Source organism: Microcebus murinus, chromosome 22 (assembly GCF_040939455.1).
Source record: "Microcebus murinus isolate Inina chromosome 22, M.murinus_Inina_mat1.0, whole genome shotgun sequence".
Classification (NCBI taxonomy): Eukaryota; Metazoa; Chordata; class Mammalia; order Primates; family Cheirogaleidae; genus Microcebus; species Microcebus murinus.
In genome coordinates this window covers 2,432,361-2,455,814 of record NC_134125.1, presented here as the reverse complement: position 1 = coordinate 2,455,814, position 23,454 = coordinate 2,432,361, and the positions used below count along the sequence as shown (strand labels likewise).

Sequence of the window (23,454 nt, the reverse complement as noted above, 5' to 3'; positions counted from 1 at the left end):
TTTTGGTTTGTTTTCTGTCTTCTGCGAATGATGAAGCCGTATTTTACAGCAGAGCAGGCTCAGGAGTCCCAACGCCCGTGAGGATCTGAGGGCTGTCGGGAGCGGGTTCACCACGACCCTCCGTCGGTGCCCAACTGGGGACACTCGGTCCCTTCAGTGCCGCGGTACGCGAGCCTCTCACACCCGCACGCAGGCGCCGAGCGAACCCCACAAAGAACCAGGTCATGGGTCTCAAACTTGAGATGCTTTTTATAATAAAGTTACACAAAAAATACAGCCACAAATACAGAGTAGTTTCACAGACACAGAGCCCCTAGGCACACGCAAAACAACAACACAAAGGCTGGTGACTAGTCAGACAGCTCGAGCTCATATGTAACAAACACCGCGGATTGTCTTTGATTACACCAGTTCTGTTCGAGAGGACGTTCTCTCACATCCAGCCGCGATCCGCCTCCAGTCTCAATGGCACCCAAAATATGAAGTCGCGTGTAAGGACTGACTGGGGAAGGTCTGAAACCCCCTCCATGCCGCTCTGTGGGCTGAGACAGGACACACGCTCTCCAGTCATTCTTACGCCTGTTCTTTCTCAAAAAAAAAAAAAAAGATGATGATAATAATAATAATAATAATGTCAATGGTTTGAAAAACAAGTATCTTTTGAAGCAGCAGATGAAACACGTTCGTTCGTACCAGCCTACACCAGAGACTCCGGCAATGGCAAGACGTGTGGCTCAGGAAGGAAACCACGCGACCCTGACATAAAGTCCTCGAGGCACCTGCCCACACTTTTATCTCTTAAAAGAAAAAAAGAAAAAAAAAAAAAAAAAGAACCTTCAACATAAGCAGACGTTACCGATGTCTTTTAAAGCCGAGCCCGTGGCTGAGGGAGGAAGCAACGTCGTCTCCGCAACTGGGATGCGCCAGGAGGCCGCCCGAGACCCTGCAGCCCCCGCCGTGGCGCCCGCCGAGGAGGGACCCGGCCCCGGGGCTCAGAGGACCTCGGTGGCAAGAAGCGACACTCAAAGCCGGCGTCTCTCCCCCGGGAGGCCCTGTGCCGGGCTGAGCACGGAAGGCACTCACCGGGCGCGGGCGGGTAGAGGAGACCACCCAGGCAACGTGCACGTCCGGACAGCCGGGCCTGGGCGACCCGACTCCCCCATCCCGGCGCTCCTCACGGTCCTCTGGGCGCCGCCGGCTCAGGCCCTCCCGAGGGCGGGCGCCCCGCTCGCTCTGGCCCGCTGGCGGTCCCGGTCGTACTTCACAGAGACGATGAGGAAGAGCAGGAGCGTGGCGCCCTGCACAGCGGCCAGGAGGAAGAAGTAGTAGTTCAGATGGCAGCCGTTGATGTTCCCTGCAGGACACGGGCGGGGGAGGAAGGTGAGTGCACTTCTAGAGAGAGTTTGAAAGATTTTACTATTTCATTTGGGTCCTACTAAGGTCAAGGTGACTTTTCATTGTGGTCATTAAAAAAAAAAAGTAGAAAAGAAAACCACCGCATCTCCGCAACTCAAACTACAGGAGCATTTTGTTTCCACACCAGCAGAGAAGCCCCCTGGGGCGGCTGTGTCCCCCGCAGGCCCTGCGTGTGGGCTCCTGCGCCCCGACCTCGCTCCCGCCAGGCCCTCTGTAGGTGAACCGGGCGGCCCAGGCGCCGGCTAGAGAAGGAAGCGCAGCGACCTGAGCAACTGCAGTTGCGGCCCCAGACTAAGGACAGTCCCCGCTCGGCCGGCAGAAGCGTGAGGTGGAGACCGAGGAACGTGAGGGTGCGGGGTGCGTGGCGGGGCCCACCCGGGTAAGCCGGCAGCGAGAGGAAAACACGGATCTGATCTGTTGACCTCCCAACAGAAAACGGGGAGGGGGAGTGAAAACATCACCCCCCTGGGCTCTTGTCACCAAGCAGCGCGGGGCAGTGGGGTGCGCCTCCTCCCGCCTGTCCTCCCTGGTGTAAGGGGACCCCCGCCCGTCACGCCTGGCCTGGAACTGGGCTCTGAGGGCCGCGTGCTCGGGGACAGCAGAGCCTGCTGGTCTCCCACCTGACCCCGCAGTGGTAGCGAACTATTTGTGAAAGCTTGAGATTCTGACTGCGTTCTGTTCGCAATCAGACGGAAATCTCTCATCAGAATATTCAAACAACAGAGCATCACAAATCTTTGCTTTTTGGAGCTTTTAGCAAATTGCAATCCTTGAAAAGAGTCTGTGACCCTCCAACGTCACAGAGAGCACCAGGACCCAGCCCGACCGTCACGAACTCTGGGCTCGCTACGCCACCGGCAGGGAAACGCACACCGCGTACCGGGCAGACGGGCCGAGGATACATTCCACGCGTCACAGGGGAACGTGAGTTTGTTCTCTCAATTTTTCCTCAACACTTCCAGGTTTGGGCACCCTCAAACTGACACGCCCCGCACACATCTGGACGGCCTGCTGCGGACAGCGCACGCACACGGAACTCCAACTCTGGCCCAGGCACCACGGAGGCAGCTTAAACGCAATGTCAGTTTTTTCCCTTTAATTCCCAGCAAATCCCGAGAAAGCTGAGCATGCAGGCGTTAGGATAACAGACGGTGGGGCCCCACCGACCAGGCTCAGATCCAAGTGCTTGGCACCTCTGAGCTCAGCGTCCACTCTGCAGAGCGGGAAGGCGCTCGCCTACCAGCCGGCGTCACCACAAATAAGGGCACAGGTGCGTGCAGGCGGTACCTGGACACCGAGAGAGCTTCCGCCCGCACCTCGGCTGGCAGCCCCACTGCACATGGAGGCGGGGGCTGGCAGCCTGTGAGCTGGCCCCACTGCACATAGAGGGCGGGGGCTGGCAGCCTGTGAGCCGGCTCCACTGCACTCGGAGGCAGACAGCACCCGCCACACCCCCACTCCCCGCTCAGTGTGGAGACACAGGAGGGGTGTGCCTGTGGGGGGACACGCAGGACGTTCACCTGTCTGGACTGCCCAGACACACCCAGAGCCAGACGAGCATCCCTGCCAAGCCTGACCCCACCACCCCGTGGCCCGAGACTCCCCTGTCCCCGCCAGCCGGCTGACGTGGCACCGGTCACGCCACCTGCCACCGGCGGGGAGGCAGCGCTGGCCTGCCCCAGACGGCTCAACAGACGCACCCAGTCGCAGCGTCGCCAGAGGAAGCGAGTATTCTGGCATGCACGTGGCTACGCTTTCTGACACGCTTCAGAAGCACTAATTTTTTTATTTAAAAAAAGCGACACTTCCTTCCCTCAGAAGATCTTTTTAAAGTTGGGTTATTCTGAAACTTCCTTCCTTTTTCTATCTGAACATGTAATCACTATCAGATGTTTAATGACGCATTTATCAGACATGATAAACAGAGATGCGTGTTTGCGTAGTAAGACTTCAGATTTTTTTGAAGGATTCTCATTCATATATGTTATAGAAGACAATAATCTCCTATGTCTACTGATTTGGGAAGAGATCTGCTAACACCTGTAATTTCTACCAAAGCCTCGTTTTTCTGCATGCATTTGAAGTATCGCTTTGGCCCTTACTCCCCGCGAGGCTGGGACCGGGGCACTTGGTGCAGACACAGAGCCCGCGCTCCTGGAGCCTGCTGTTTGCTGCCACTGCTGTTCCAGGACCAGCATCTGATGTGGCCGTGACGAGGTTCTCATAGAAATATCAGCAACATTTTACGTGCCCATTTTAATAAAGGAATCTCCTCAAATTAAAGAGCCACGGGAAACTTCCGAAGCGCCCAGCTGGCCAATGGGCTGCATGCTGCGTGCTCCCGAGGATATGAGGCGGCGCCGAGAGCCAGGGAGCAGGACGCAGGCCCACGCCTCGCAGGGTGTCCAGCAATGCGCCACCGCCCTGCCGCCCTGGCCTGGTCACAGACAGCAGGACGACTGCATGGGAAGACGGCGAAGCCGGGGCTGTGACGTCTAGGGCAGCCCTTGGCCCCGAGGGACTGGAGTTCGTCCACCGGCTGCGTGTGCGGGAACATCCATGGCAGTGCCACGCGGGACAGCCCCACGTCAACAGCAGGACACATGAGCTGGTGAAACGCTCACACCGGCGAACGCTACGCAGAAGTAGCAGCGGGGATGGCGGGGAAGGGCCCCCCAGGCACGAGTGCCGAGCGAAAGACGCCGCCCCAGGGGAGCACAGGGCAGGGCAGGCAGAACAGCGTCACCCGGGTGGGGAGTCCCTCGGGAAGACACAGAGCGGCTCTAAACCGTCCCCACTCTGACCCGGCCACACACACCCCGCCGTGCACGCAGGACGAGAGCACTCTACTGCGGCGTGGATGTCACCCCCAATTTAAAGGACGTTAATAACAGTGAAGGCAAGGCCTGCTGGGGGATGGGGAAAGGAAACAAAGGAACAATCTGGGTGCATCTCCCTTCGAAGCATAGCCCCGTGACTTTGCAGAAGCCACGTCCTGTGTCGGCCCCGAGGCTGGGGCAGGAGGCAGGTGCCCCCAGCAGAGCCCAGAGCAAAGGCCAGCCATGGGGGGGGGGCAGGAACCTGGCTCGAGAGCTGCTACCCCGCAGAATTTGGGTAATTCCCTCCCCAAAACAGCCACCTGTGCCAGCCAGTGTCCCGAGTGAGGCGAGGAGTGGGCATCCATCTGTGCATCTCCCGCATCACAGCTTTCGTCTCTCCCGGGACGCTGGGGTCTGCTCGGCAGAACTGCCTGCACCTCTGCTCAGCCGTGTGACAGAGGGCACGGCCCCGGGGCTGCTCAAGAACACCCCCGCAGGCCCCCGTCTCGAGGACGGCGGCACAAGGAATGCCAATGTGTCACAGTGGGAGCTGGCAGACAGCCTGCCAGAAAGGAGGGAGGGACCGCAGCAAACTTTCAGATGTGACGTGAGTGATGAGAGGGTGAAATAACCGCAGAACGGCAAGAATGACAGAAACCAGTAATCCTTTATGACACACTTAAAGATCAAACAAAAGCAAAGAAGCAGAACCTCCGTCCTAAGACCGACAGAGTCTGGTCCTTGTAACGAGGGGTCTGTCGTTGCTCTCCCGGGGACCCAGGAGAGTCCTCAGCCCGCCCCTCGTCACCCCACCTTATCCCACAGCTGCCCATCCTGGGGGGGGGGCGAGAACGGACAGCGGCCCCGGAGCCGCCTACCCCTTCAGAGCCACCAGCTGGGCCCGCCAGGGAGACGCTTCGCAGCCGGGGGCCCTGGTGACCGGTGTCCGGGGACGGTGGTGGCTCGGGTCCTGGAACTAACGCCGGGACTCCACGGGCCTAAAGTCAGCCGTGGAGACAGGAATTTCAACTCGGTTGCGGAAGGGCCTGGGGAATTCTGCGAGTCCCCAAACTTTCCTCGGATTTTCAAGGGGATGTGTGACCTAAAACTGGCTAGGTATGACGAGACCAGAGCCAGTGCTGCCCGACCACACGAGAAAAAGTAGTGAGGCTGTTTCCACAGATCAGGCTTAAAAAAAGAGAGAGAGAGAGAAAAGAAAGAAGCCTTCGCCTCCTGCGTCCATTTAAAAGCCGTCACCGATCTGGAGAAGGAAACGCTGACCCCTGCGAGTGGCTCTGACAAGAGGCCCTGCTGGTATTAATCGTAAAATGAGCATTGTAAAAAGTGACTTGTTATCTATCCCTGCTTTTTTAACCTCAAAAAATTAAAGGGAAAGAAAACATAAGACCAAGTTGAACAAAGGGAAACCTGTGACAGGCACAGGTGCGTCGTCCGCATGACAGCGGCGCTGGCCCTTGGGCGAGAAGGCGGCCATCCCTCGGGGACGCTCCCTAAAGGGCGAGGGCGCGGCGGCGGCCGGCAGGGTGTGGCGGGCGCCGGGCTTCCCAGAGGGACTGTGAATGATCTACGTAAATCCAGCCACGGGAGGGTCACCGCAGGGCGAGGAACGGGGGACACGCAGCTCTGGGGACAGGCCCGCCCGTGGTCACAAACAGCCCACGGCAGTGTGAGTGCCCACCTCTCCATCACCCGCTGCCCCAGAGAGGAGACAGGCCGGCTCTTACCGAAGTCCGTGTGGCTGCTCATCCACCCGATGGCCCTGGCCGACACCAGCGCCAGCAGGCCCGAGCCCACGAAGGAGCCCACACCGGAGAAGAAGAAGAACAGGCCCATGATGGCGCTCTGCATGGACTTGGGGGCGGCCGAGTACGCAAACTCCAGACCTAGGACAGAAGAGGGAGGCTCGTTTCTGAGAAGGAAGCAGGCTGACACACAGCACCCACGCTCCTCCCCGGCACGGCAGTCAGATAAGCACAGGGTCACTCGGGGCCAACCCTGCCCCGCCGTGAAGACGGCTCCCACTCGAGGTCGAGCCGCCTGTCCTCCTGCCCACCGTGAGCACCCCTAAAAACACCCAGCGAAGCAGAAAGTCAACTCCTGGCTCTCAAACTCCAAGGTAAAATGTGATTTGTTAGCTCTTAAAGTTTTTTGTTGCTCATGGGAAAAGAGAGATTAAAGAAACAAAACGTTCCTATCTTCTCAAATAACGGGAATCTGAAGACAAAGTACAAACCCTAGAACAGGAATCGACCTGAGGATTCTAGTTCAAAGGTAATATGTCTCACAACAACTTAAGCAGGTCCATCCACAAATGCAGATTTTCCTAACAACTAGACAGAGAGATCTGCAGTGTGTTCTAAAGGAAAGGCCACTCGGCTCTGATTTATTCCCTTCGTAAGCCCACGAGCCCAGTCCGCACGAGGGGTCTGAGAGGCGGAAACCGCCACCCGCCCTACTCGCCCCTGCAGCCTCTGCTCCTCATCCCTCAGTCCCCTCCCCTCGCTCGCTCCCAGCAGCCACTCGGGGCCGCCGAGTGCACAGGCCACACCACTGAACCATCTCACTAGCAGGGGGAGAGGCCTGCAAAAATATGTTTTAAAAAAATTAGATTTGCTTTTTTACACAAATCTAAAGCACTAGCCCTGAGAGCTGCGTGCCCGGGCCTGGCTGGCGCGGCACCAACGCCGAGGCCTTGCCGGGAGGCGCCAGGCACGGCAGGGACACTGACGGGGACCTGCCTTCTCCCGTCTCCTGTGGCACCTATAGTTGGTTAATGAGTTTCCATGAAAGTATTTTTGGGAATACTGCTTTTATACCAACAAAGAGGAACCTCAGCCTTAGCCTTCGTATTTACTTGCCAATTCACACTCTGAACCACAGGTCTCTGGCAAAAACTACAAAAGCATTGTGCTGTTTCTGCCTCAACGTGTTCTAACAGCGTAATAAAAACACCATAGCTCTTATTCTTAGGTTATTAAGCATGAAATATCCAATTTCCTTAAGTACTTAGTTTCAGAGTCGATAGCTCTGACATTTCACTTTGACACTTCTTGTTTTATTTTTATTGTGAAGCTACATCCTCAGCCTTTCAAAAGCACATTTTGGCTCGTGATTATCTTTCAAATTTTTTCTAGAGCAATTTTTGTGAAACCACGGATAAGTCAAAAATCCAAGTTATTTTCGAATATGAGTCCCGTTCTGGAACCAATGCTGCGCAGACAGCTCGAAATATCGGCAAAGCGTTTGGGAAGGACGTGGCTAATGAACGTGCACTGCGCCAATGGTTTGAGAAGTTCCATTCTGGTGATTTTCATCTTAAAAATGAGCTACGTGGGCAACCTGAGACCAAGGTGGATTACGATGAGATGAAAATGTAGTGGAAGCAAATCCATCTCAACCTGCGGGTGAATTAGCAGCAAGGTTTGACATCACTATTCCAACAGTACTGGGCCATTTGAAACGATCTGGCAAGGTCAGAAGCTGGATAGGTGGATTCCGTACGAATTACACGAGTGTCAGAAGGGATATCCTCTGGAAGCCTGCCTTTCTCTGCTGTCACAGCATGAAGGCGAACCATTTCTAAACTGTATTGTTACATGTGATGAATTGCAAGTGTTTGGCATAATGGTTGGATAAAGATGAAACGCCAAAACACAGTCCAAAACCGAATAGTCATAAAAAAATCTAATGGTGTCCGTTAGGTGATCCAGTGCTGGTGTCATCCAGTTCAGCTTCATAAAACCTGGCCAGTCGATGACGGCGGGTGTCTACTGCACCTGATTGGATGAACTGATAAGGGTGATTGTGATTAAGCAGGCAAGATTGGTCGAGAGAGACAGGCCAATCCTCTTGCAAGACCATGTCACAAAAAACAACACTGCTCCAACTACAGCAGCTGGACTTGGAAACTCAGTCATCCGCCGTATTCACCAGACCTTGCACCAACTGCCTGCCACTTCTTCCAGGCTTTGGACCACTCTTGCAAGAAAAAATATCCAATTCTCAGCAAGCTGTGGAAAACGCCTTTCTCGCCCTCATCGCCACTCACTGTCCAACTTCCTCTTCGCTGATGGCATAAACAAGCTACCACTGAGATGGCAAAACTGTGTGGACAGCTTAGGTGAACACTCTGATTAGTTGTACTGTTTCTTGTTTGAGATACAATCAACCCCATTTTTGATTCAAAATCGGGCATTTCGTATTTAAGGACCTAGTATTTTACGACTTACTCAGACACCTCTGGCGCTGAAGAAACCTCACCTGCTATACTTGCGAATATCTCGCTGATCCCAATCAGCACGTACTGTGGAACCTGCCACCATATGGGCAGGTCGGCGGCGTGGTAAACAACGTGGCCGATAGTCTGGTTGATGGTTTTCTCTTTAACAAGATCCAGCCGTTTACTTTCCAGAATTCCTAGAATTCATAAATAGGTCAGTGTAGCATTTGCTTATTAACATAACGATTAAGCTAAAAACTATTGATCGATGCTTGCTACAAGATGCTCATTGATGGCTCTAAAAACTGCTGGAAAGACAATGCCCAATTACAGCGGTCCGAGCCCCAGACGGAGAAGTCCCTGCTGTCAGCACCTGGCGGGCTGCTCCGAGGTCACACCGCAGTAATTTAATACCCAGGTATCTGGATTGCTCACCCACATTTCCTTCATTTCTTTTACAAAGTGGGAGGGGAAAGCTAAACATGCCCGCCATTTTACTTAGGAGGCAATAAATTATGCAATGTTTTTCTGATCATAATGACAGATTTAGGCGATCCCTTCATTTATTATCATTATCATTACAATAACTAATGATAATGTTAGTTTCCGGCTGGGCACAGTGGCTCACTCGAGAAGGGTGAGGCGGGAGGATTACTTGAGGCCAGGATTTCGAGACCAGCCTGGGCAACACACCAAGACTCAGTCACTAAAAAAAAAAATTTTAAGTTAGCTGGGCATGGTGGTGTGCACCTAAAGTCCTAGCTACTTGGGAAGCTGAGGCAAAAAGGATGGCTTGAGCCCAGGAGTTGGAGGTTGCAGTGAGCTGTGATCACATCTCTGTACATCTGCCTGCGTAACAGAGCAAGACCTTGTCTCAAAAAAAAATGAATAAATAAACTGGAATCAACCAACATATTTAATAAGAGAGACTGGCTTTTAAAAATAAGGTAACATTCAAAAATTGAATATGATACAGTTGTTAAAAAGTGTAATTTAAATGTGTACTTATTCACATGGAAAAATATATACAGAATGTAACATACAAAAATAGGTTATAGCCGGGCGCGGTGGCTCATGCCTGTAATCCTAGCACTTTGGGAGGCCAAGGCGGGCGGATTGCTCAAGGTCAGGAGTTCGAAACCAGCCTGAGCGAGACCCCGTCTCTACCAAAAATAGAAATAAATTGACCAACTAAAAATATATATACAAAAAAAAAAAAATTAGCCGGGCATGGTGGTGCATGCCTGTAGTCCCAGCTACTCGGGAGGCTGAGGCAGGAGGATCGCTTGAGCCCAGGAGTTTGAGGTTGCTGTGAGCGAGGCTGACGCCACGGCACTCACTCTAGCCTGGGAAACAAAGTGACACTCTGTCTCAAAAAAAAAAAAAAATAGGTTATAAATTGAGTCGCTTGTTCCATCTCTCTTTTAAACACAGTAATTTGGCTGTGCACAGAAAACGTTCTAGAAGATATAGAAACAGTATGTGGTGCTCATCTCCAGCTGGTCGGGCACGGACGAATTCAGGATCCTCCTGTATCTGCACTTTTAATGACCAGGGACCGACTGCGATAACAACTTTTAACAACTTGCTGTGGCTCAGTGCTTCCTAACCCTCTTCTGATGAAAGCTACGGCCTCTTCCCCACTGAATCTGCCCAGTCCCAGGATGCCCGTCCTTGCTCTGAGGCCCAGGATGCCCGTCCTTGCTCTGAGGCCCAGGAGTGCTCTCCTGCCTGACCACGGCCGCGGGGGACGGAGCCCCCGAACGCAGCAGTGGGCGAGAGAGGAGTTCCGGGAGGGGTCCAGGCAGCCACGGCCGTGGGGGACGGAGCCCCCCGAACGCAGCAGTGGGCGAGAGAGGAGCTCCGGGAGGGGTCCAGGCAGCCACGGCCACGGGTGGTGGAGGAGACACGCCCTTCCCCACCTGCCACACAGATCCCGGAAAGGGTGCAACCATTATACTTCCAGGGATTTTACGGGTGTAAATTAAAGACGCTGGCCCCACTGCACTCTACCTGGGGCAACAGAGCAAGACTGTCTCAAAAAAAAAAAAAGGGGAATTGAAAGGTGGAATTCTCATCCTTGAGGATTATATAACACCTTTAATTTATACAAACTCATCTACTCGGGCATCAATAGCCTAATTTTACATCAACAGGTAGAGAACAAGCCTCCTTTAATTCAGTCCAAAAGTCACTTTCCACAGCACTCTGATGGTTTTAGAAGAAAAACGACATACCCTTAGGAAAAAAGTTTTAAACTTCATAAAAAAAAAAAAATTAGAAAAGAACAGTGTGGGGGGGGGTTTAAAATGCTTTTGAGAGGGAAGCGTCCTGAGCAACACAAGGCAGGCCCCGGGGCCGGGCTGCGGGGCGGGGGCAGGGTTCTCACCGGCGGCGAAAGCAGAGCACATGACGAAGAACATCCCCACCGCGATCCTCTTCAGGGACGAGGGCAGCAGGCCGTGCCTCCGCAGGACGGGGTCGATGAGCTTGTCCTTCAGAGGGATGAGCAGGAGGATGAGCACGGCGTCGAACATGGTCAGCCAGGCGGCCGGGAGCTGCGCGAGACACGGGACGGTTGGCCCTGCAGCGCGAGCCAGCGGCCGCCATCCAACAACACGTCTACCCCCCACAGACGCGCCTAAACCACGTCTACCCCCCACGGACGCGCCTAAACCACGTCTACCTACCCACGGACGCGCCTAAACCACGTCTACCCCCCACGGACGTGCCTAAACCACGTCTACCCGGGACAGACGCATGCAAACCCCGGCTCCCCCCCACAAAGCACAGCCCCTGGGAAAAGGATTTCAGTCCCAAGACGCCGGAACAGGGAAAAGACTTATTTCTAAACAAGTCTTACTTCTCATTTCTAAAAGCAAATGGATCCACATTTGCTTTTCTGTGTTCTAAAGGGAGAAAAAAAAAAAAACAGATGAAAATACTAATCAACTTCATCTAGTAAATGACACTGACTGATGAAAAAAATTCTCTAAGGAAAGTAAAAACTCAACTTCGGTAACTGTTTTTAGTTCGTGGTAACTTGCTAACACATTTATAAAATTTCTTCGGTTGGTAGAAGGGATCCATTTCTTACATAAGCCCCGAGTGACGATTTCAGATCATCTCAGTTGTTCTTACCGTATGAGGAGTGGTTGTAATGCTTGAAATTTCTGGAATCTTCAAGTGAAGGCTCTGTAAAACATACGTCGTCTGCATCTGGGTATAAAAAGCAGTATTATTATACATGAACCAACCGTGCTTTTTAAATACTTTAAGCATATCGCCCCTCCCCTGGACTAGACTCTGATGAGACACAGCAATGACTCCCAGAAACAGATGATGGTTCAAGTTTGAAAATGAACAAGTCAATTACTTGGTCATCATAAACGTCCTCCGGAGACCAATTTGGAAAAAGAACTGCCAGTTATTCAAATGAGACATTAAATTAACAGGAGGGGCCTGAAAAGCCAGAAGCAGACCTATTCTTAGCTTCTTTTTTAGGGGAAGATTTTCAAAATGTTTAAAGCCGCCAAAATGAGCCCATAACTAAAAAAATTTCCGAGATCCTAGAGAGACTCGTGGATAAAAATCACGAGTCCCACATAATGGCCAGAACAAGTGCTAGGGCAAGATAAAGGAAAGTAAACCTGGTTGTCACCACTCACTTGGAAATACACTGTCCAGTAAGGTATCAAAGCCAAGAAAACAGGGACAATCTTGACCAGAGCTTTCACATCTTCCACTTTATCTTCTGTAAATGGCCCTCCACGAGACATTTTACATGAATCAAACAGACTTTGTTTAGAAGATTGCTGAAAGACTCCAATGCCTTCACTTTGGGAAATAAAATGAAGGAATTAGTTTTCTTCCACCCCCAGCAATCAAGTATCTGGTCACAAATTAAGTTTGGAGGTAGGAGCCGAGCTCGCTATGCTGAGTCTGCCTCAACTCCTCCCGTCGCTGACTAACTCGCTCACCAGACTCGGCTACCCAAACTATTTCTAAACACCCCAGTGTGTGCGGAAAGCGCTGGCGAAACAAAAGGTCTTCCCAGAGTGCAACTGCGCTACTGCGCTCTTGACTAACGAGGCGAGAAGACACAGCGCGCTGACGGCTGACCTGGGCCCCGGCCGTGCTCACGCCGTCCAGCGGGCGACTACGCTGTGCAGAGCCTGCAGCTCCTCCACCTGAGGCTGGGAGCCACTGCGGTAATATTCGAAAACAAGCAAAAAGAAAAAAAAATGCGCTGGATTTTTCTGATTTTAAGTAGCTAATTTATCAAATATCAAGACCTGATAGCCAATACTAATGTGTTAAATAAAACCATGCTGGTTTATTTTAAATTGAGTTGTTGGTTTGTCTGATAATAAAGAAGTCCAACAAGAAAAAAAAAATAGAAATAGGAAACAAATTAAGTCGTGGGTATGACCCTGAGGAAGGGCTCTGCTCTAGTAGGGAAACTGCCCTCTCGTGGGAAGAAGCGCTGGGGGGAGGGGAATGCTGGGTGGAGATGAGGCCGGCTCGTGCCCATGTGGCCTCATTCCACAGCAGTGGAAGCTGGGCACGCAAAGAGTAAAAAATGTGCCCCAGGTAAGGAAGGTGGAGTTGGGGCTGGGACTTGGACAGGGCAGTCTTGGCTTTGCGCCTGAGGCCTGACCCACTGCCCCCCTCTGCCCCCCACCCTCACCTGCGCCCATAGCAGCCTGGAGCAGGAACCTGGTGTTGCGGCTCTTGTACTATCAAGTGTCACCAACTCACTCTGGGCCTGCTCCATTATTTAGGAAATGAACAGGTCCCACTAGGAAGCTCCAAGATCTCTCCCAGCCCCGAACCACTGTAATGGAGCAACACGCACATGGATCTTAGGGGTAAAATAGGAAAAAAAAGAAAAGGCACGCTATTCTCTAAAGCCAGAAATACCAGGAGATAATCAGCTGCCATTAAGATCGCTTCCAAAGCTGGAACTCAGAAATGGCAAATGCCCACTTTCTAGTTTACAAAGTCATGTCCCATTTAATAAGGTGCCACTATTTTAAATCATTTTTATATTATAAAGCTGGCATTTTAAAGCTAGACTTTCAGAGTGGGGAAAAATTAAAAAGCTGAAAATTGTAATTTAATATTTTTTAGCCAAATTCTGGAGAAGAAACTAAATTTAATCCAACAAATATTTACTAGGCACGGGCTATAAGCCCAGCACTGTCCAAGCTGGGTGCCGGGACCCGTTTCCAAGGACAAGGTTCCTGTCCTTGTGGCACTGAAACTCTAAATTTCCAAGTATTGTGCATACTTTTATTTGAGAACATTCATTACTTCTTCAAGTTATTTTTTTTCCAAAAAGGGAATTTAAAGTCTTTATGGACCTAATACAGATGCTATCAGTGGTTTACCATATCATATTAAATAAGTGTTTCTATAAAAACAGTTAAATGCCAAATAAATCCATTTTCACACAAGGAATCATTCATACAGGTCACCGGGTATATAACTATTGCTTTACATCATTAAAATATTTTAAAAACTGCTAAGTCAACATGCAGCTAAAGCTTCACTTGGTTCATACACATTGTTAGTGTGCCGTCTTGCAACATACACAGGTCCCACACAGAGCCACCGTCACAAATGACACCAGAACACGGACAAGAGTCCGCCCGCCGTCCCTGCCCCCAAAAGTCTGTGTGCCCCAAAGTCAAGACACCTGTGCCCAAGTCCACAGAGGCCGCACTCAGGCACATGTCCGTTCTCCAGGAAGGAAGGCCGCCGGGCCTCGGAGAGTCTCAACCCAAACAGGTGTGCGTCCCACAAAAGCTGCGGGACCATTTCCACCCAGTCTGATGCACTGAAAAAACACATCTTCGTTTCTCATTTAAAGTCAGCGTTAAAGCAGGACGAAGGCCATGGAAGCTGGGAATCCACTAAGTAGTGTGTAAAGACTCAGCTGCTGAATCAACTAGCAAAAAGTTTTAAAGAAAGAATAAAAGTTTAAAAATATTAAAAAATAAATAAAATAAAATCAGCATTAAATCATCTTCAAAAAACAGATCAACCTAGAGCAAAGGCGGAGACTGGGCCGGGACGCTGAGTGCTACAATTAGGATGGCACTGGGTCACGCTGCCCTTCCTCGGGCCTCTGCGCCCCGCACCTTCCCGCAGGCACCCTGGTCAGAGGGGCTTCCATGACCGCGCCCCGACCTCCTGCTGCCGGGGCCTTTGCCACATCACCTTCCTCAGGCCTGGCGACACAACCCTACGGGTCCACCTCCACCACACGACACGGAAAGGCGGGCTTGGCCAGGTCACTAACCTGCCCACGGTGACAGGCCGGTCCATATGAAAAGCAGAGTTTGAGAACTCTTTAGCTCATCAACTTTTCTGCAAACCTAGTCCTTCTTTTTCTTGTTTTTTGCCCAAGACAACTTCCAAAAACAGACCTAAGGAGAAATAAGTTTCCTAAGTAACTCCAAACCCTCTTCATGCTGCTTTCTGTGCATTAAACCCCCAAAGCAGCAACACACCAATGCTGTTCTCTTGCAGAAATGTCTATCCGGCACCGCCCACACAGACACACTGAGACACTAAGGGCTGCTCCTGAAAAGGGCTGTACTGCGCTAATGGTATTTAACCTACAGAATAAACATCTAGGACCCGAAACACTGCTCGTCTGACCAAAATAAGGTCCTGGCAAAGACTATGTCTGCTGCTACTTTAATTTTAACAAACTCTTGAGTGCGGCCCCACCACGTGTAGTTTTGATCACACATCTGAAATGCCACGACGACCCACCCGCAGACCCAGCAGGTCACCGGGGTGGTCATCGGCCAGAACTCCACACAGGGACAGCTGAAGAAATCAGACACTCAGCCTGGAGCGAGAATGCAGGCCCGTGAGAGCTATTTTGGTGCAGCTTCAAATCCGCCACGTGGAAGGAACATTAGACACCAGCTTGTTGCGGCTCCAAGTGCACAAACAGGCCCCAGTGCAGCAGATGGCAGGCACCTGCGGGAGAGCGGCCGGCAAGCTGCAATCACCGCGCAATCGCCCTCCCACCCAGCCTCTACCAGAAACTCCTCAGTGGATCGAAATATTCCACGGAGGGGACTGACCGCAAAAGGTCCAGGGACTTCTCTGGGGTGATGGAACGCACTCTACCTTGACTGCACTGCTGGTGACGTGGTTTGAATACACTTGCCACAACGCACAGGACCACAGAGCTAAAAGGGGCAAATTTACTTCATGTAAATCACGCCTCAACAAACAACACAAAAATTTCCGAGATCTCTTCTTGGGCCAAGATCTGGACTTTTCTTTACTGACCTACACCTACCGGGACCCAGCGAGCATCCGTCACAGTTTGCAGGTGATGTGGAGGGGCTCCGAGGACACAGGGCTTCCTGTTTTAAAACCCCAAGCTCGTGGGACTTTCAGCGAGGTAAGTCCCGAGAAATCAAAGACGACGTGGTCACCCTGAGTGCACCGCAACGTGCTGCCACCGCGCCTCCCTGTCGCAGAGTGACGAAGGGTCCGCTGGGCAACAGAGCCCACGCCGCCCTGGACCGCTGACCTCTCCTCCGGCCGCAGCTCGCTTCCAGAAGAGCACACACGGTGCTGACCACACAAGCAGCCGCCTACTTTCTCTTTCAACTGCGTTTCAGAGCTTTTCAAAGTAAAAAAGAAACGTGTTCTGCCTCCTCGACGCCCTCTGTACACGTCTACCTTTATAACCTGCCAGTGACCAGCCAGGAGCTCCTGTCTCAGCGAGGGGCGTTCAACGCGGGGGTCACAACACGAGCCCCGGGGTCAGGCCCCTGGCCTGGGTTTCGGACACGACAACAACAGCACAGCCACCACCGCCTCGAGTGATCCCGGGGTTAAAGGAGACAAGACGAGTAAACCACTTAGCCCAGCGCCCCGCACACAATAAGCACACGGCAGACACAAGCTGTATTTTAATTAAACTGACGGGTAACCCATCTCGCACTGAGTGAGTGACCAGAGTCCGGAACTTACCCGCTGCCCCGGCGCTCCCGCCTGTGCTTCTGGGAACAGCAGGAGTACGTCAGTATCTTGAACATATCGGTGAAGGCGCTGCCGTCGGGGGGCTTGGTGATGAACACGCTCTGGCCGGCGAGGAAGACCACGAAGGCCAGGCCGACGCAGACGGTGGGGATGGCGTACCCCGTGACAAAGCTCACGTTCTGCTGAATGTAGGCAATGCCTCCTAGCGAAAGGATCGCTCCCAAATTAATGCTCCAGTAAAACCAATTAAAAAACCTCCTGGTGGCTTCGGGACCTCGGTCTTTAACCTAAAATAACAGGGAGGAAAAACCGCTTGAAAACGTGCGATAATCTCTGAGGATGAAACAAACAACAACAAAGAAAACATGATAAAGCGATTAAGATTACTGTTGTCATCACAACCTTTAAGAAATGTAGCAGAATCAAAACGGTGTTTACAGATACATTCAAGGGTCTCCCCACAAAACCATATCCTACACTTTTAATTACTGCAGATGCCAGGTAGGTTTCTCTTAATTACATGCTAAATCCCAACAAATCCTGCGGAGTTTTTCAGAGTTTGTGGACCACCTGCTTTAAAATTTTTCAAAGTATCAGAACCACCTGCTTGGAATTACCTGGCATACTCCTCAAACATAGAGACTCACAGGACCCACATCTACTGAATCATCATCTCTGGGGCTGAGGCCCAGGAGTCTGCATTTTAAACTTCTGCGCACAGGCGAGTTTCAGAAGCACTGTCACACAGCTCCGCGCGTCACTGAGCCCAACGCCAGTGCCATGGCACACCCGGCAAACACGCACAGGCCCACAGAGAGACACCGCGGCTCCTGTTTGTCCAAAGAGGCCAGGGCACCACACCTATTGTGTCTGGTCTCCTGAGAATCAGAGATCTTGATAAAGCAAAGAAGAAAATACAAAGACAAAAATCACAGGCTATTACTATTTCTACATTGGAAAGACTGTCAACATAAGAGAAACCTGGGTAAGGGCAGGGATCCCTTAAGGGCTCAAAAATCACTGACTTCTGGACTCAGACAAGAGCACTAAGGGAACTCAAACAATGTCTTGGCTCATGCCCTGCCCAAGAGGACGTCAACGGAGACCATGAGGCTGACGACAGTTGGTTTGGCGGCAAACATGGCGTGAGCCTTCTCTCCCACCCGCACTGCCACATCTCAACAGACCCGGCAAGAATGAGCCCTGTACCAGCCACAGACATTTCTCATGGGTTTCACTTCATCAAATTTTTCAAGAAGCTTACTAGCTAAAGGCTGATGCTGGATCTCATACAATGACTGTCTAGCCTTGCTGTCTTGAAAACTTCTACTGTCTTGTCCTTGAGTCGCAGGTTACAAAAGGGTTAGAAAATTCCTGTTCCAGTAGCAGATCTGGTTTTTGATCCAGATCCAGATCCACATCCAGATTTAAAAGCAATCTCTTCTACTGAATAACAAGTTTTAAACGGGGCTAAAACAAACTTATTGCACTTTTATGCAGTAAGTACAAGCATCTTTTTAGCAGTCATATTACTTGATACGTCAATTTAAGCTCTACTTTTTAAGACTAAAGTAGAAGTGTAAAATATACAGTCAAAATTGTGTGCTCCTCAAAAAACAAAAAATTTAAGTCCAAAAGATTTAGCAAGGCTACTGTGTTGGCAAGTAATGTGCTTGAAATTAATTATATAGTATCCACCATTGCAAACTGAAAATGTGAGTTTAAAAAAACAACACAATTCTCATTCATGTAAACTGTTCTCCTATTCACATCAGCAATGAACAGAGGTCCTAGATCAAATGCAGGCAACACTGTTGAACAAACAGTTTGGACTGAGAATTTCTTCCACATCTAAGACAGAAACACAGTTCTTCACTGTGACACAACACATTTAAATTTTACTAAACCATGGGCATATGATATTCACGCTCTACTGGACACAGACCAGAAATAAAAAAAAAAAAGAAATGTGAGCAGAGAAATGGTTACAGAGAAGACACAAGTACAAAATGCAACATCAAACAAGCAAAGAAAGTAATCGTTTTGACAGCCTCAGAAGGAAGAGGACAGCAAACCCAATACCAAACTTCATGGAGACACAATTTACATACTAGCTGCAATTAGCTGGGCCCTTGCATTCCCACAGGGGCCCTGTGCACATCTTCCCACATTCTCAGGCACAGATCCTCTTCCCGTGAAGCACGAAAAAAATTAGCATCCCATGACTCTAGCAAAACCCTAACCTTAAAATCCCATCCATCCTCATATCCTGAGTAAACGTGGTGGTCAATTTATTTCAACCTCCGAGGGTAACCCGTCAGAATCACTTTATGAACCGAAGACTATCACTAAGCCCCAAGGAACCACACACCAGCCGTGTCTGAAACAAAGGGGGAAGCTGGCTGCTATTACGGGCACATCACATGCTCCCCCACCCTGGCGACAAGCACAGCTGCGGCTTCCCAGTCACCTGACACTGGCCCGTGTACAGTGGCCACGTGCCCACCGGGGCTAAACAAGCCCTTCACGTGGACTGGCCAAAAGGTACCACCAAAGGCAATTCAAAGTAAAGCTAAAAGAACAGAATTGTGTACAGCGAGTCAAACAGTTGGCCGACGTGGAAAAATTCCTTAAAAGGCACAAGAGTGCCGCCATTTTTTCCCTCTAGGAAAAATATGCATCATTTGCTCTCTTAACTCTAAACCAAGTTTTCCTTCTTCAAGGTCATTATTTAAAATCATCCATCCATCCATCAAGAAGGACTGTGACCTTTGAAAAGGGTTCAGCACTGGGGGAAAACGTGAGACTGACACCGTTTACATCAATCTATGTCACCCTGGACTCCAGCTCACATGTCTTTCACATGGCCTGACCCCCCCCCACTCACTCCTGCAAGCCCAGTGTCTCCTGGGGCCCTACGTCAAGGTAAAGAGGGGCGTGACAGAGGAGCATACAAAGTGCCTTAAAAACACAAACAGATGTCCTCCAAAGGAGAAGGGCCAGAGCAGGGCACCAACCCGTGCTGGGGAGCAGGAGAGCAAGCCGCACCCCTGCAGACCTCAGGGCCCAAGCCAGGCCCCCACGAAGCAGATGGCACCTGGGGAGCAAGGCCTCTGAAACCCCCTCAAAGACCAGCCAACACCGGGCACCGAGCAAGCAGCCTGGCATTAAAGGTGCTAACGTCTCCTCCTCATGTTCTCTGGTTGAGGTGTAACTCACACACGTCAGATTCACCCTGCAGAACCAACAGCCCAATGGTCTCCAGGATACTCAGCGAGGTACAGCCACAACATTCTCATCCCACTGTCATTCCCTTTAACAGCCACTCCCTGGCCCCCCTCCCAGTCTCTGGCAACCACCCGTCTATTAACACTTCCAGTCCCCACCAACTCCTCCCCCCTGGACGTTCCACAGAGCAGAGTCACGCAAGGGCGGCCTCCGTGTGTGGCTTCCTCCTCTCAGCATCATGCCTTCACGGGTCACCCGTACTTAACCTGTTTTCATGGCTAAGTAATATCCACTGCGTGGATATAATACATTTCACTTATCCATTCTTCAGTTGAAGGATATTCCCCTAACTTTTCATTTAAAATAATTTCAAATTTATAGAAAAGTGGCAGGAATCGTGAAGCGTACACTTCTATGCCCTGCACTTAGACTCTTAGCACTCTTTTTTCTGTATATATGAAGTATTTCAGGCTGAACTATTTGCAAATAAGTCACAGCAACATACTTCACCTCCATGTTTCGTTATGAATCTCCTAAAAATAAGGACACTTGTCCATGTGACCCCAATAACATTATACACCTAAGAAAAGCAAAGCAAGATCAATAGGTTGTTAGCTAACACGTGGTCTCTACAAATCATCCTAAGTATCCAAAAAGAATGGGATCCAATCACAGAGCACGCACTGCGCCGGGCTGCCAAGTCTCCCCAGCACCCTTCCATCCAGAATGGTCCCCCTTTTCCATGACAGTGTTACATTTGAAGAGATCAGCCACTTTTCCTGCAGAAATGTCGACTAGCTGTGTAACTTTTAGCAAATAATTTAACCTCTCAAGCCTCGTTCCCTCATCTGTAAAACGGACACTATAATGGCATGTCATGTGGCCTAATAAAGTCCTGTACTCAGCACAGCACCTGGTGCTTGGTAAGCACTCAGCAAACGTTGGGAAGAGACAGGCACCTCGTTATCCAGTGCGAAAAGCCTAGGAGTCACCTTCCCTATGGCTCACACAGAATCCACGCCACAGCTTGGTTTGTGTGACCTGCTCCAGATCTCATCTTCAAACTCGATCCTCAGCGTTGGAGACGGGGCCTAAGGTGAGGTGTATGGGGCACGGGGCGGATCCCTCAGGAACAGCGTGGCGCCCTCCTCAAGGTACTGAGTGAGTGCTCCTGTATGAGTTCCCCCAGACATGGTTGTGAGGAGTCTGGCACCTTCCCTCTCTCTCTCTCTCTCACTTCCTCTCTGCCTCGTGACCTCTGCACAGCCTGCTCCCTTCCGCCTTCCACCAGGAGTGGAAGCAGCCGCAGGCCCTCACCAGCAGCCTATGCTGGCACCAGGCTTCCCATACAGCCCACCGAACTGTGAGCCAAAATGACTCTATTCTTCATAAATTACGAGCCTAAGGTGTTCCCTTACAGCAACACAAACAGGCTGCGACGATCCACCAGCACGACCCACCCACTCTACTTCTGCGACCTCCCTCCCTCCCTCCCTCCCTCCACTCTCCCACGCCCACTGCCTCCCAAGCCTCTCCCACGGGCCGGTGGTAAGACTCCACCTGCCTGGGAGTCGCTTCTGTACACCCTGCCCTCCACGACAGACACCCACACAGCCTTCCGTGAAGGGGCCAGTATAAACATTCTGAGTTTTATGAGACATCTGGCCTCTGTCGCAACTAAATCCCGCCGCTGGTGAAAGCAGCTATGGAGCAGGAACGGGTGGGGCCGTGTTCTAACAGAGATGTATGGAGACTGAAATGTGAATTTCGCAAAGTTTTCGCTTATCACGAAATATTCTGTTTCCAACCACTTCGAAAGGAAAGAACCACTCTTAGCTTGTGGATCCTCAGAAAAACAAGTAGACCCGACTTGGAATTCCCGCCACAACAGGAAGGAAGGAACTCCTGCGGGACACGCCATCCCACCACCATGCCTCTCTCAAACACCACCAAGCCTTCCTACTGTATTCAAAACAGACCTCAGACTCTTTAACACACCTTGCATGGCAGCCTCATCCGACCACCTCCTCTCTTCTCACCTTTTTAACGCTTCCTGCAATGATTCCAGTTTGCCACTGCTCTTAAGGCTGCCTCGTCTGCACCTGGTGATCATTTCCAGTCTCCTCCCTGAGATCCTGGCGGTTTTGAGCAACAGAGAGTGAGCCTGGTGCTAACTTAACTCAAACTCATTTTCACCAGGCCTTCCCCTACCAACCCTATCCCAGGACTCCTTTAACACAACAAAGAAGGAATGGAGAGCTTTCCCGCTTTTTTTCTTTTTTTTGTAAAACCTACAGCCAGCCCTAGGGGCCCTCCCATGCCTCAGCTTCCTGGCCGCGGGGCTGTTACCCTTGCAGAGCCCCCAACCCGAAAGCTCCACCAACAACACCTGCTACCTCCTCCACCTACCCTTCACGTCTCCACCCGCAGGGCACCTGCACAGGCAGGTGGTGGCTTGCCATCGCTCCCCTGCACCTGTCACACCTGCTCGCGGGGGGGGGGGGCTCGCTCCCCGCCCTAGCAAGAGGCTCCCCGGGGGGTCAGGGGGCGCCGAGGCAGGTGCGGCGGGGGCGGGGGCGGGGCGCGGCTCACCTGGTCCGCGCCGAACGGCGTGATGTTGGCCTTGACGGTGGCCACGCCCAGGCCCACGAGCACCAGCCCCGCGAAGGTGGCGGGCGCGCAGCGGCGGGCGGCGGCGTCCGGGCAGGCGGCCCCGCCGTCGGGGCCGGGCGCCGCCGAGCAGTTGAGCACGCGCGCCGGGCGCGGGGCCCCGCACAGGGCGGCGCGCGCGGCGGGCGCGGCCAGCAGCGGGAAGGCCAGCATGCCCAGCAGGTAGAGCGCCAGGCTGAGCAGGATGGCGCGCGCCCGGCCGAGCCGCGCGTCCGCCAGCCAGCCGCCGAACGGCGAGCCCAGGTAGGTGAGGCCCATGAAGAGCAGCAGCGCCTGGCTGGCCTGCGCGCCCTCCCAGCCGAACGGCGGCCCGTTCAGGAACAGCACCAGGTTGGCCGTGACGCCGTAGAACGCCGCGCGCTCCAGCAGCTCCGCCAGCAGCACGGCCCCGCACGCCGCGCGCCGGCCCGCGAACGCCGCCGCCGCCGCCCGCCGCGCGCCCAGCAGCGGCGCCCGCTCGCCCGCGCCCTCCATGCGCGCCGCTCGCCCGCCCGCGCCGCCCGCGCCGCCCGCCCGGAAGCCCCCGCGGCCGCCGCCCTTCTCGCGAGACCGACCCCGCCTCGGCCGCTCCCCCCAGTGGGCGGGCGCGCCGCCACTCAGCTCCCCGCGCAGGGCGCTTCCGGTCCCGCCCCGGAAGCCGGCTGCCCCGGCAGGCAGCGGGGCTCTGTAGTGTTGGGGCGCGGGGAAGGGGTGGGCCGAGGCGTTGGCGCGCTGCAGGCGGTCTAGGTTTAATAGTGAGACTGAGGCCGGGCGCGGAGGCTCACGCCTGTCATCCCAGCACTCTGGGAGGCCGAGGCGGGCGGATCGCTCGAGGTCAGGAGTTCGAAACCAGCCTGAGCAAGAGCGAGACCCCGTCTCTACTATAAATAGAAACAAATTAATTGGCCAACTAATATATATAGAAAAAATCAGCCGGGCATGGTGGCGCATGCCTGTAGTCCCAGCTATTTGGGAGGCTGAGGCAGGAGGATCGCTGGAGCCCAGGAGTCTGAGGTTGCTGTGAGCTAGGCTGACGCCACGCCTGGGCAACACAGCGAGACTCTGTCTCAAATAATAATAATA

At 52.4% G+C, this 23,454-nt stretch overlaps 1 protein-coding gene across 1 annotated transcript; it reads right to left on the bottom strand.

Annotated features, from left to right (window-relative positions):
- Window positions 1-231: 231 nt before the first annotated feature.
- On the bottom strand, window positions 232-22,866 carry SLC15A4 (solute carrier family 15 member 4). Its single transcript, XM_020283023.2, has 8 exons — window positions 22,315-22,866; window positions 16,486-16,781; window positions 12,144-12,312; window positions 11,617-11,694; window positions 10,865-11,033; window positions 8,517-8,672; window positions 5,981-6,139; window positions 232-1,354 (listed from the first exon to the last, which is right to left on the bottom strand). Exons 1-8 carry the CDS (start codon window positions 22,864-22,866, stop codon window positions 1,200-1,202), a joined length of 1,734 nt encoding a protein of 577 aa, XP_020138612.2. The 3' UTR covers window positions 232-1,199.
- Window positions 22,867-23,454: the final 588 nt, after the last annotated feature.

Coding starts and splice junctions, on each gene's coding strand:
- SLC15A4 (XM_020283023.2), bottom strand. CDS start 22,866: ATGGAGGGCGCGGGCGAGCGGGCGCCGCTGCTGGGCGCGCGGCGGGCG. Junction 11,034..11,616: donor TTACAACCACTCCTCATACG/GTAAGAACAACT, acceptor TGTCTCGCGCAG/CTCCCGGCCGCCTGGCTGAC. Junction 1,355..5,980: donor GAGCAGCCACACGGACTTCG/GTAAGAGCCGGC, acceptor CGTGTCCTGCAG/GGAACATCAACGGCTGCCAT.